This window comes from Diorhabda carinulata, chromosome 4 (assembly GCF_026250575.1).
Source record: "Diorhabda carinulata isolate Delta chromosome 4, icDioCari1.1, whole genome shotgun sequence".
Lineage (NCBI taxonomy): Eukaryota > Metazoa > Arthropoda > Insecta > Coleoptera > Chrysomelidae > Diorhabda > Diorhabda carinulata.
In genome coordinates this window covers 3,746,065-3,758,364 of record NC_079463.1, presented here as the reverse complement: position 1 = coordinate 3,758,364, position 12,300 = coordinate 3,746,065, and the positions used below count along the sequence as shown (strand labels likewise).

At 32.7% G+C, this 12,300-nt stretch overlaps 1 protein-coding gene across 1 annotated transcript; it reads left to right on the top strand.

Annotated features, from left to right (window-relative positions):
• Nucleotides 1–1,028: 1,028 nt before the first annotated feature.
• Nucleotides 1,029–12,230, top strand: LOC130893072 (zinc finger protein SNAI2-like). Its single transcript, XM_057798848.1, has 5 exons — nucleotides 1,029–1,275; nucleotides 5,333–5,586; nucleotides 6,313–6,700; nucleotides 6,867–7,191; nucleotides 7,581–12,230. The coding sequence occupies exons 1-5, from the start codon at nucleotides 1,215–1,217 to the stop codon at nucleotides 7,786–7,788; spliced, it is 1,236 nt and encodes a 411-aa protein (XP_057654831.1). The 5' UTR covers nucleotides 1,029–1,214; the 3' UTR covers nucleotides 7,789–12,230.
• Nucleotides 12,231–12,300: the final 70 nt, after the last annotated feature.

The following is a 12,300-nucleotide window of genomic DNA, read 5'->3' as shown; positions in this document are numbered from 1 at the left end:
CGTTTTGTTGTTGGCAAATATTTTTCGTGAGTCATTAAAGTTTTCCAAAATAAATATTCTAACCTAGCACAATCTATACTTCATGGAAACGTTTTCCTTGAATCATTTCGGAGACGGTGGTCAACAATAATTCACAATTCTTGTATTTTTGCCAAAATTTCCAACAGGTTTTCCTTGACGTTATTCTCTGTTGGGATCTTTGAACGATACTTAAAGCGATCATTGCCAGAGGCGTCATTGATTCTGGCAGGAAACGAGTTCAAATGTGTATATTTTTAGATGGTATATAAACTCACTTGAAAAATATTTTTCGGGAAATCTTCATTTGATTTATACGACGTTGGTTATTAGAAATATATTGAAAATAGAATTCGATATTGAAATTTATACAATTAAACAATTAATTTATTAAAACAAAATAATAAAACTGATTCTACAAGACGGAAATTGACGTACAGGGAAGATATATTTGAATTTTTTGTTAAAATCAGTTGCTATTATTGCATTACAAATACATCATGATTTGCTTATAGTGTACATTTATATAAAAACTTGATAAGGTACGAAATTTACATACAAAATCTTTCACTACAACCTCTATATGCCACATCGAACTTTTATTTTCAATTTGAAACCAACGAAGATTCAAAATGATGGAATATCTAATAAATCTTGCTATTTAATGTTCAAGGCTTTGGCATTTGTATTTGTGAGTGAAAAAAATATGCATTGAATAATGTTTAAAAATATATGTTGATAGGTTATCTTAAAATGTACTTCTGTCACGGGTACTTTTTTCTGGATAATCGTTTTTATAATTAAAATAAATCAATTAACCTCAAACTCCCGCAACGCTGTAATAAAATTACGCCAGCTCGTGCCAAAGTCGCATCGGGTCGGTTGGGAAACGCTCCTGCAGCCGGGAGAGCTTTTCAGACTCTCGGCGTATCCCTCCCCTACTACCTGAAACTTGGCACGCGTCAACATAAGTAAATATAGAACAGCTACTTAGTTCACTGAAAACCAGTAAGTCCTTAACCACCATCGCAAGCACCCAAAAGCGTCGTCACGTCAAGTGTGCGCGTGTCAAATGACAAACAACAATTGTCAAAATTGAGGACTACCTGTTGTCCTAGCGTGAGGTACTATTTGTAAGTTTGGTGTGTAAATTTGAACTTTTGGAAAATTCGAATCCAGGTGATTATCTTCTGAAGATGCCGCGAGCTTTTCTGATGAGTCATCGGAGGTATAATTACGAAGAAGATGAACAAAAAGGTAGGAATATGAATATTTCATTAAAAATCTGATAAATGTGATTATTCTCCGTAAAACGATAATTTTTAGTTTAATTATGAATGGCAAACTATATTCTTATCGAAAATTGGCGGTCATATATGTTGTATATCATTCTAAAAATAGATATTTTTTCAAATGAACAATTCTTATATTCAAAAACAAAAAACTTTTATGGGACTCATATTTTGGCCCGTTACTTTTTTTAGTAATTGTTTAAACAACGAGAAAATGACGTCTCAAGTAAATGAACCAGATACGGATGTGAATCTGCGCCAAAAAGAAAAATTTAAACAGTGGATTAGCATAAGTTTCCATAAAATTCATTGTTTTATTAACTTTTACATTGTAAAGTATTGTCTCTATATTGGGATTGAAATTACTTCAACGTATTTTGACTTGGATCAATCTTTTACAAATGAAAAATCAGAAATATGCCAAATATTTTCTATGAAACCTTCAATCTCATCAACCTCAATCAACAGTATTATCAGGTTATTCAATATACTCTGTCCTTAAGCTGGAATTTCCGGAACCGTTGATGATATTCATAGTGAACCTGTACCCATTGCCACTACACCAACTCTCACGATTACACTGCCTGACGCGCGTTTTTATAACCAAGTTATCGTCTTCAGAGACTGAAGTTAAACTGTTTAACTTCAGTCTCTGAGGACGTGAATTTGGTTCTCGAAACATGCGTCAGACAGTGTAAGAAAGAGAATTACTTTGTAATCACGGAATTATTGTATAATGGATAATATGTAGTTACTTAATTATGAGACCTTATGACTTGAAATAATTTAGAAAACGAAAATAATTAAAAGAACGTTATTGGGAGATCAATAAAACGAATAAATGATCCAAATTAGTTTCTATTTCCTTATGTTGAACATATTGGACAGAAATGAAATGTATAAAATAATAAATTAGGGGGTAAGAATATAATGTTCGGAACAAATCTGTTGAATTTTTGTTGAAATTAAAATCGTATTTTAACGTATATCCCAATAGTTTCGTTTAAAATATTCAACGATATATTTTTATAATATTGAATAAATTTTTTCTTATTTGAAATAGTTCACGGCGTAGTAACTAACAACTTGAACTAAATGTAGTGGCCCGGGCTCCTCAGCTAGGCATAAGTTTCTGCAAATATCTATAATCTATTCTAAGCTATAATTGTTTCGGTTTACCGCCCTCCATCATACAAATATCTAAGTTCGGCCCCTAACGTGATTTTGACGTACCAAATTAACCAATTTAGTGAGGAAATTGTTTTAGAATCTACAACTTTTTCCTTATTAAACCCACATAAGATCTAGAAATCCCTCTTGTTCATATAAAAACCACCTTTGATTTTCGAATTAAATTTGAAACAAAATTGAAAATACTTTTTCTTATATCCAACCCATAAGTTGGAAATAAGCCAACTGTCATAAAAAAGAACTTGTCTGTCATAAAAAGAAACAAACACTCTAACATTCACCATTTTATATATGTGTAAGAGCATCCACCAAAGTATTATTCGAATTTTGGCGAATGCGTTACAGTATGTTGACATTTCGATCGTAAAACGTCAATTACTGAAAATAATAGAAATAAGAACGAATGATCTGTTTCAGTACATAGTGCCGATAAAAATTTTTTATAAATCTTAGGAAGGAAGGAACGATTATTATAAGAAAAGTAGTCACGGAAAATCCTATAAAGAAAATTGTATTGTCATGTCTTGTCATCAATTTTAGTTTCCACCTACAGGTTTATCATTGTACCTCTATCAGTAAAAGAACTTGCCTTTCAACTAGTATACAGGGCACTGATGTACTTTTTATTCAGTACCAACAATTTCCTACCGCAATATTTTCAAAATCAAGGGATTTTAATTTTTACATGTTAAAATATTCGAGCAAAAACTTCCTCATTTTCAAAACACAAATTTGCTAAATTCTTTTTGCAAACTCTGTAATCTATTTTTGTAACAATATTGATTTTTTTCATTAAGAGCGACCGAGCTTATTTTTATAACTAATTTTTTTCATTTTTTTTAGTTATTTTTTTCACTGCATTTTAATAAAATCCTGTCTACACGTTTCATGCTGAACGCTAAATTATTTAGTACATTGCTCGTTTTTCATTCAAAATTTCAGCGCAGAATTTGAAATTTCCTAGTGTCGCATTTTCTCTATTCCAACACTAGATCTCTAATTTAATCCCTACACATTTAAAAATTCAGCGAAATTTCACTGTTATTTTTATATGAATGACAATGTTCACATTTTGACGGAAAATTATTCAACATCAACAAGATATTCACTTATCAACAGATAATAACTTTAAGAAATGCACATATTTCTTTGATATCGTAATAACTTCGAAAATAATTATTCTACGATTAACTAAAGGTTTTACAAGAACCACGTTAAAAGATGCTTCCATTTCAGCGTGTTCAGAGGTGTTAAAAATCCAACTGCTTTGCTTATTTCTTTGCTTGTAGCTATTCCGAAGAGATTAATGGCGTTTATAACATGTTTTTGGATAACTTCAAAAGTTGGGATTGAACTACGTCTCAAGTGGGAATTGAATTAAAATAAAATTTTGTAAAATTAATTCCAAAAATATTCAACCGCGATCGATAAACAATTTATTGTCCGAACTGTTCTGGTCAGTAAATTGATTTCATATATCATTTTGTATGTGTTAAATTTCGTACTAATGATTATTCTTCGTAGAATGACCAATTTCTTAGGCATCTTGTGTAAAATTGTTTATCCACGGTAGAAATTTGGCACATTTATCGACCACATGTAGATTATAAGGAAGCACGAACAATGTCTGCCAAGTTTTGAGATTTAGAGCACAACTACTTGTCGGAAATTTTGGCAATTCGAATACATTCGGTTCATAAAATCGTCGTTACGCGAAAATAACTACTTGTTGCGATTTTGGCAATTTGCCGATACCACTGTATGCAATCCTCCATATTCGTTACCAACACAATGTATTACGAAGCCATTGACGCCCTGAATTTTCTTACTATGAAATATAGACAGTTTTCCATTCTCCATGACCTTATAATTTTCAAATAGAATTTATTATTATCTTCAATAAACATGTAACTATAATCATCGCTACTTCCACGAATCTGCTCTGCGTTCCCCAAACAAAATAACATGTAGTCCTATTTATTACAAATTGGACCTCAATAGTTTTGGAAATCACTTTAGAACATGTAATATCTTTAATCTTCCATATCATAACAAAACAAATGAAACATGAGTACTGGCTGATACTGTGTTTCAAGAAAGAGGGTATTAGAACGCTCTGAAGAGATCCAAAAAGATCTAAACCGGTCAGCGGATCACTATTACCTCTCTCTTTGAAATACTGTATTGCAGATCAAAGGAGCAATATGTATAAGTAAAAATAGATGATGAACTGGTCCCATACAGTATAATATCTAACACTAGTTCCGCTGGAAACCTCACATAAAAAAGAAATGATAAAAACTAGGTATTAGATACAAGAAAATGTATTGGTTGGTGGAAAGTCGATCCACTCTATCAATTTTTAGTAAAATACTTGTATATGAAGAAATCCTGAAACCGGGATTCAACTATGGGGATACGCCAGCGAAAGAAACGCCTAAATAATTCAAAGATTTCAAAATAAAGTGCTAAGGAGCATCGTTGAAATAACGATCTTCATCGGGACCTAGATATAGGCACATTAAGGGAGTTATCCACCGAATTTGCAAAGAATCACGAACAGCGGTTCTTGAAACATATGAACATCGAGGCAATCCAACTCCTCGACTACACCAACTTAGAAAGAAGATTGAAGACAACGAAACCTTTAAAATTACTTATCTAAGTACTTCATGCGAAAGCAGAGCAAAGTCCATAATTTCACTTATTCTTGTTTGATAAATAATAATAATTGTAGTTATAATAATTGAAGGAGCTTCTACTGAGTGAGACCCTTAGTTTACATACATTCTGTAATTTGTTTGTATTTTTATTTGTCTATTTGTTATCAGGACAAAGCCCAGAGCACAATGTCAGTACTGCCGAACCGATGACCGATATACATTCAACAGAAAATAGTTCAGAATGTCCAGATGAATTGTACAATTTAACGAAATTGGCCGAGGTGGCGGTGGCTACTGGTCAGATACTCGAACAAAGAAGACTCAATCCCCCTTCTGGTGCCGAAGATGAATCACCGTCCTATGTATACACACATAAATTATTTGATAAATCTTCAAGAATACCAAGACCACATTTACCTAAGGTAATTTTGTACTTGTACTTGTACCAATTGGTCCTTTACGAGGATTGTCCAAGAATCACTTTGCCCAACAAATGAGAAACAAAAATTTTGGAATAAAATATATTTCTTTTCCAGCGTAATCTCCTTTTAGTTCCATACATTTTTCCCAGCGATGTTTAATAAGGTCGACACATTTTTTTCAATAAGAATGGTCAAGTTCCTCAAAATAGCAATTAACTGCCGACATAACCTTTTCATTGATGGAAAATCTTTAACCAAAGAGACATTTTTTCAAGTCTGGGAACAGAAAATAATCCGAGGGGGCTAGATCTGGCGGATAGGGTGCATTAGGTATCAATAACCATCTCGCTTCCTTTTCTCATGTTTTAATTATGTTATTATCAAATCATGCCGTTGTATTATCTCAAGATAAAACCTATTTACTTACTAATTTTTCCTTATAGAACTCTATATATATCAGGATACATTGTTTGCATTGTTTTCCTTCCAGCAATCTAAAAAAAGAATTTGTAGATGTTGTACTCCCCTATTTAATCGCTATTCAATTTAATCTTTTCTGCTAGTCTTCAGACATTACTCTTACTGTTGTTTTTTCCGTCATCATATTTTAAAAATCTGTTTCAAAGTTATGCGATTAGCATTATGTGATCCCCTTGAAATGATTTTTTCATAATTTTCTTTTAGAAAATTACGAATAACTTCACTGTGTACTTATTTCATTTTCAGAATCAAGAAGAATCATCCGCCCCAACAATATTCGATCTTTCTTCCAAACCTCAACAGTACGACAGTCCTGTTTCTACTGAAACTCCACCACCTTCAGTATCATATTCTTCAACTTCCTCTACTTCTTCGACAGACCACCACGAACACGAGTGTGCAGAATGCGGTAAAAAATATAGCACCTCGAGTAATTTAGCGAGGCATCGACAGACCCATAGGAGTCCGGCCGATAAAAAAGCACGCAGGTGTCCACATTGTGATAAAATTTATGTCAGTATGCCCGCTTTTTCTATGCACGTCAGAACTCATAACCAAGGATGTAAGTGCCAGTACTGTGGAAAATGTTTCTCGAGACCTTGGTTACTACAAGGACATATTCGAACCCATACAGGTATTACCTAGATCCAATAAATTCCATCATGAATATAGATTCCGTTTAATTTGGTTTAAAATCATAATCAATTTTATGGTGATGATAATAACAACGGCGATGATGATATCATAAAAAAAATAATAGTAGATATTCGTATAATAAATTTTATGTTTTTTGTTTTCAGGTGAGAAGCCGTTTAAATGTACTATTTGCAACAAGGCGTTCGCAGACAAATCTAATCTAAGGGCTCACATCCAAACTCATTCCAATACCAAACCTCACATTTGCGGACGATGCGGTAAAGCCTTCGCTCTAAAATCCTACCTTTACAAACACGAAGAATCATCTTGTATGAGGGTTAATGGAGTTCGACACAATTCGAGAGAAGCTACACCAGATAAAAATGTTGCTGCTTCCCCAACGCCCGTAATAGTTTCTCTAACGCAAAGAATTTCCGATTCCGTTATCAAAGGGTCTGATAATATTATACGTTCACCGATGTTATACAGGTAAAGTTTTATTACAAATTAATACTAGTAGATTTTGATAACCTTTCAAAACTCAGTTTATAATATCACTTTGATGGAAAGATATCAGAAAGATTTAATTAATTATCTGTCGGATGTTACTTTGTATTAGTACCGGAGGGATCGGACCATTGATTATCCGCGATTTTCTGATCCCAGCCTTTTGGAGTACTGATAGAAAGTACTCATGGTTTTTGGAAAAATCCTTGGAATTCCATCGACATTTTCCTGGGAAAATGAATTAACTTCGCGAAAAAATTGGTCCTACCAAACTTTGATATTATGGAGATTTATAGTTATGTCGTAGACTAAGCAATGATATTTTTCTTTTTCTTGTTGATAATAAATTAAATTCTGAATTATAATTGTAGGTCAACGGTAATATCTCCGAATCCGGAACGGATCCTATACTCTACAATCAAGCACCCTTCGGTTATTTTGAATACAACAAGGTTTGGGGCAAATTTAGGTCTTCAAGATCAACCAATGGACTTTTCGGCGTCATCCAACAAAGATAAATCTTTCGGATCGAGCGGTGACAGAGCAAGTTACGCGTTAGGTCTAGCGATCGCTGTTTAAATTAATGTTTCGTTCAATTCCTTTTTGTTTTTGAGGGACCATAGATATTCCAGTGAAATATATATCTACACTAGCTATAATAGACCAAAAATGCTTGTATTTTTGGATAATTTTAATACGTTTGCAATAAAATTGTAATTTTGTGTGAGTCAGATTTGTAAACGGTGACTGTTTACCGGGTTACCGAATATGAGACGTGAGTGGCTTAAATTAAGACATTTATTTAGGTAGTTTCGTCATGACAGTGACCAATAGAAAACTTTCTTTAAACAAAACTTAGTTCAAGGTTCTACGTTAAGGTGTTCACCAAAAAAAGCATATTTTGGAAATCAACTCCCACTATTATACTTACAAGTTATAAGAAGTTATTGAATCAAATATTGATTAAGAAATGTTTCTTTTACATTTTAACACCTCAAGTACTATTTTCACTATCTTTTCTTGTCAATTTTCACATAATATTTTGTATAGAATAGAGATACAGATAAACAAACTCTTTTATTGCTTATTTGGCCATTCGGTACCAATTCATTTGTTATGAATATAGAAACAGATAATCAACAATTCATATAAAGTGCTAGTAGTTCATTGAAAAAATACATTTCACCCCTTTCGTTTCTCAGAGCAGGCAATTTTATTGTTGAGATGCATGCCGTGGTTGCAATCTTTCCTCAACTATCGAACCTCCTGAAGATCAATTTGTAGCAAAGTGCATTATGTACAATTTTGTTGACATAATTTTTTAACAAAAATACTAAAAATTTCTCAACAATATCTTTATATAAATTATTATTTTATCACTCTACAAAAGAATGACTTCAGACTAATTTTGTAAATGGTGGTTCAACGAATATTTTTACTCGTTTTTATGCATTCATGATGGTTTTGGAGCGCTCCAAAGTTGACCGTATTTATCAATATTCATAACAATCCAGTGTGATTGTTAGTTATAGAGATATAGCTTAAAATGTGTTTACACCCCTTTTTCCAAGATAACGACCGCGAAACAAGGGTTGCAGTCCCACAAACTTGCTCATAGTCACTCCCCCAACACATCCCAATAATAAAATTACGTCCTACTAAAAACGCAAGGTAATGCCTAAATAATATTTCAATCGACTACAGAGAGAACTCAGTGGAACTATAGTGGAAAAAAACGTAAGTTTAGTAGTAGATTTATTGATTTAGTAGTTCGATATTTTATTTTGTACGTCAGCTGAATGTAAATCGTTTCCCACACATGAATAAGGCGTGTACCAATTCTGTTACTCAGTTTCTTTACTTTTTGAAATGCTCTTTCGAGCTGTGAAGGCGAGGCAGTGTAAAGATTTCTCCAAATACCTTCTTGACCGATTTCTGCAACCTAATCCGCTTCGGAGCAAAATTTATGGTTTCGAATCACTCAAATATCGTTTGCAGTTGAATAACTAGGCACAAAATTATTTTATCAGCTTTAAAATGTGCTCATGAGAAAACTCATTTCGTACAGATCTTCCTGTAACCCAAGACTGTAACCAAAATATCACTCATACTGCCTAGTCAGATGCCTAGAGCTTCTTATAGCTATAGTTTTGTTATGTTGCCTAGTATTGATGTACTTTTGGAATTTCCTCCATGTGGATTGCATCTAATGCAGCAGATACATTCATTAAATATTCTTTGGTTGAAGACTCACAAGAATATCTTTGTCTGACTCAACTTCTGTATATTAGGCCAGGAACTGGCTGCTGGACAAGATGATATCCTCCTCTTTACGATAATTCCTTCCAAAATAAATCAAATTGAAGGTGAAAATTCCTTATAATCCATAATATCCCAGGTTTTCTATCGTAGAAAAACGATATATGGGAACGAGTTAACATGTACTCATAAAGAGGAAATTGAAACGATTAATCTAATAGCACTAGCCCTCATTGAACGAAAGAATTTAGAAAAACCGGTAACCTAATGTTAGATACTCACTAATGTTTTCTTATGATGATTATTTCGAAAATTCTACCGTGAATTTTATGTGCCAATATTTAAAATATGTACATAGTTAGAGCTGTTTTAAGTGGTGCTACTTTTGTTATTTTGCCCTTTTTGGCAGCTGTACTTAATTTTTTACTTTAACATTATTTCAATAGTTTTAATGTGAAATATTGAGGTAGTTTCTTAGTTTGGAAAACCTGAGCAATATAATCCAAAAGAAATTTATAAAAAAAATGCGCAAACTATTCTGCGAATTTCTGAAATAGATCAGTTTTTATATAAAATCATTCGTGTCTTTCTTCAACAAATAATTAGTAATAAAAATGTCAAATAAAAAGAGAGAATAAACTTCAATTTCTAGAAAATAGGATATTGAAACTTCGGACGAATGATTTTATTTAAAAAAAAATGTATTCCAAGTTTGATCTGTTCCAGGACGTTTTCTTTTGAATAACCTCGAGGAAAATGAATTTATTTACTATTTTAAACCCTTATTGCGTGGCAATTTTTTGAAATTGACATTTATTTATAATTATTTATATTCATTATAACATTATTTATTTGTGTATTTTTTTTTAAATTTGTAGACAATTCATCATTAGAAGTTCTCGAAATCTTCTAAATAACTTGTATTGAAAGCAATTAATTAACTCACCTGCCAATAAATACCTGCACGTCATCACAAAAAAAATCTAGAGAAAAATTATTGATGGATTCAAATCCGGTGATTAAAGAGGCGTGGGTTGAAGACGCTGGATATTCTGCAATCCAATCTTGTAATTTAAAATAAATTTGTCAATAAGCGTATGAGCTTGATGAATTTTCAATTTAACTAGCGCTCTGTAATGAGTCTTGAGCTCTAGCAAACAATTTTACTAATAATTTCTTTAAAAAAAATACAATTACACTGTAATATGATGAGTTCTCTACAAAAATATTATATTTTGATCAAGTTATTTATATTTTTCGTAATACTATTAGCCGATAATCGTTTTTTACCGAAATATACGCGAAAAAATGTCTGGAATCATGTTGAAAATATGTACCGGGCATATTAAGCGGTAGACGAGAGTGAAACTAGTCTTTTGAGCGTTTTCACTAAAAAACTTTTAGGGTTCAGTGGAAGCGCGTTAAGTCACTAAAAGTTAAGTTTATTATTAATTTATTTTTTTTTTCATCTAACCGAACAGAAATAACTGAAACAATAATTTTAGAGTTTAGTTGTCGAAAGTCGTTCAAATTTTTCAATTATTTCAAGGTTTTCAATACAAATGATGAAGATATGATTATAATAAGTTAAAGAAGGTGTATCTTGTTTAATAATTTAATGTTTGAAGATGATTTCACGCAATTGTTGGCCGCGGCTCCGCTTTAGATAGCTCACGCGCAAGGTAAACTCTCTTCAACATATCGGCCGGTATTTCACGAATAAATGCTTTAATATTGGCTTTCAGTGCGTCAATCGTTTCTGGTTTATCCTTGTAGACATTAGCCTCAACATGTCCTCACAAGAAATAGTCTAATGGCTTTAAATCACACGATCTAGGCGGCCGATTGACGGGCTCCAAACGTGAGATGAACTGTTCACCGACGACGAATGTTACGCGTGCCGTTTGGCATGTGGCACCGTCTTGTTGAAACCACATGTCAGGCATGTCCAATTCTTCCATTTTGGGCAAAAAAAAAATCGTCAATCTTCACACGGTAGCGCTCGCTATTCACAGTAACGTTCCGGCCATCGTCGGTTTTGAAGAAGTACGGCCCGATGATGCCACCGGCCCATAATCCACACCAAACAGTGACTTTTTCGGAATGTAGGTTTTTACGCATCTAGCAAAGTTTGTGAACACTCTAGCCGCTTAATTAACTTTCAACTTTTCCAAGCGTCTACCTCTTCGTGCTGTGTTCGTTTTTCATCATTGTTGTAAACGATCTAATGTTTTGTTGTCAACAGATCCACTCCAATTTTTGCTGATTTGATTCTACTTGTTGTATGTTCTAAGTAAATTGTAACTTTAATGTTTCTGTACAGGTTTTCACACTTCATAATGCGAATTTCATCTCCCTACTTCACTATTTGTAATCTGGGATAGTGGTCAAAATTATTTTCCGGCAATTTATGATTTTTATTGCCACAAAGAAATAGAAAAAAATTTGAACGATCTTTTATTTGTATCGGCTAATGATATAAAATGCCTAGTCATTATTTTTTAGTTGAAATCACCAAGTGATGATTATTTTAATTTTGCTAATTTATTTCTAGTTTGAGGCCGAATGTTGCAATATTAATTTTAAGAAGTTTATATGTGTGAAAAATGTATTATTAGATTAGATTTTTGGGCGTTATCATGTCTGATTATATTTGTATTCATTCCTATTTTTGATCTTATGGTGTTTCATGTTGTAGATTTAATCTCAGAAACGTATTTTGTAGATTTGTGTACTTTTATACAATATATCTTTTTGACAAATTTTGTTTTAATACAACCTAAATATGTAATTTCAAAAATGTCTTGCTGAACACACTGTTTTATGTTACCA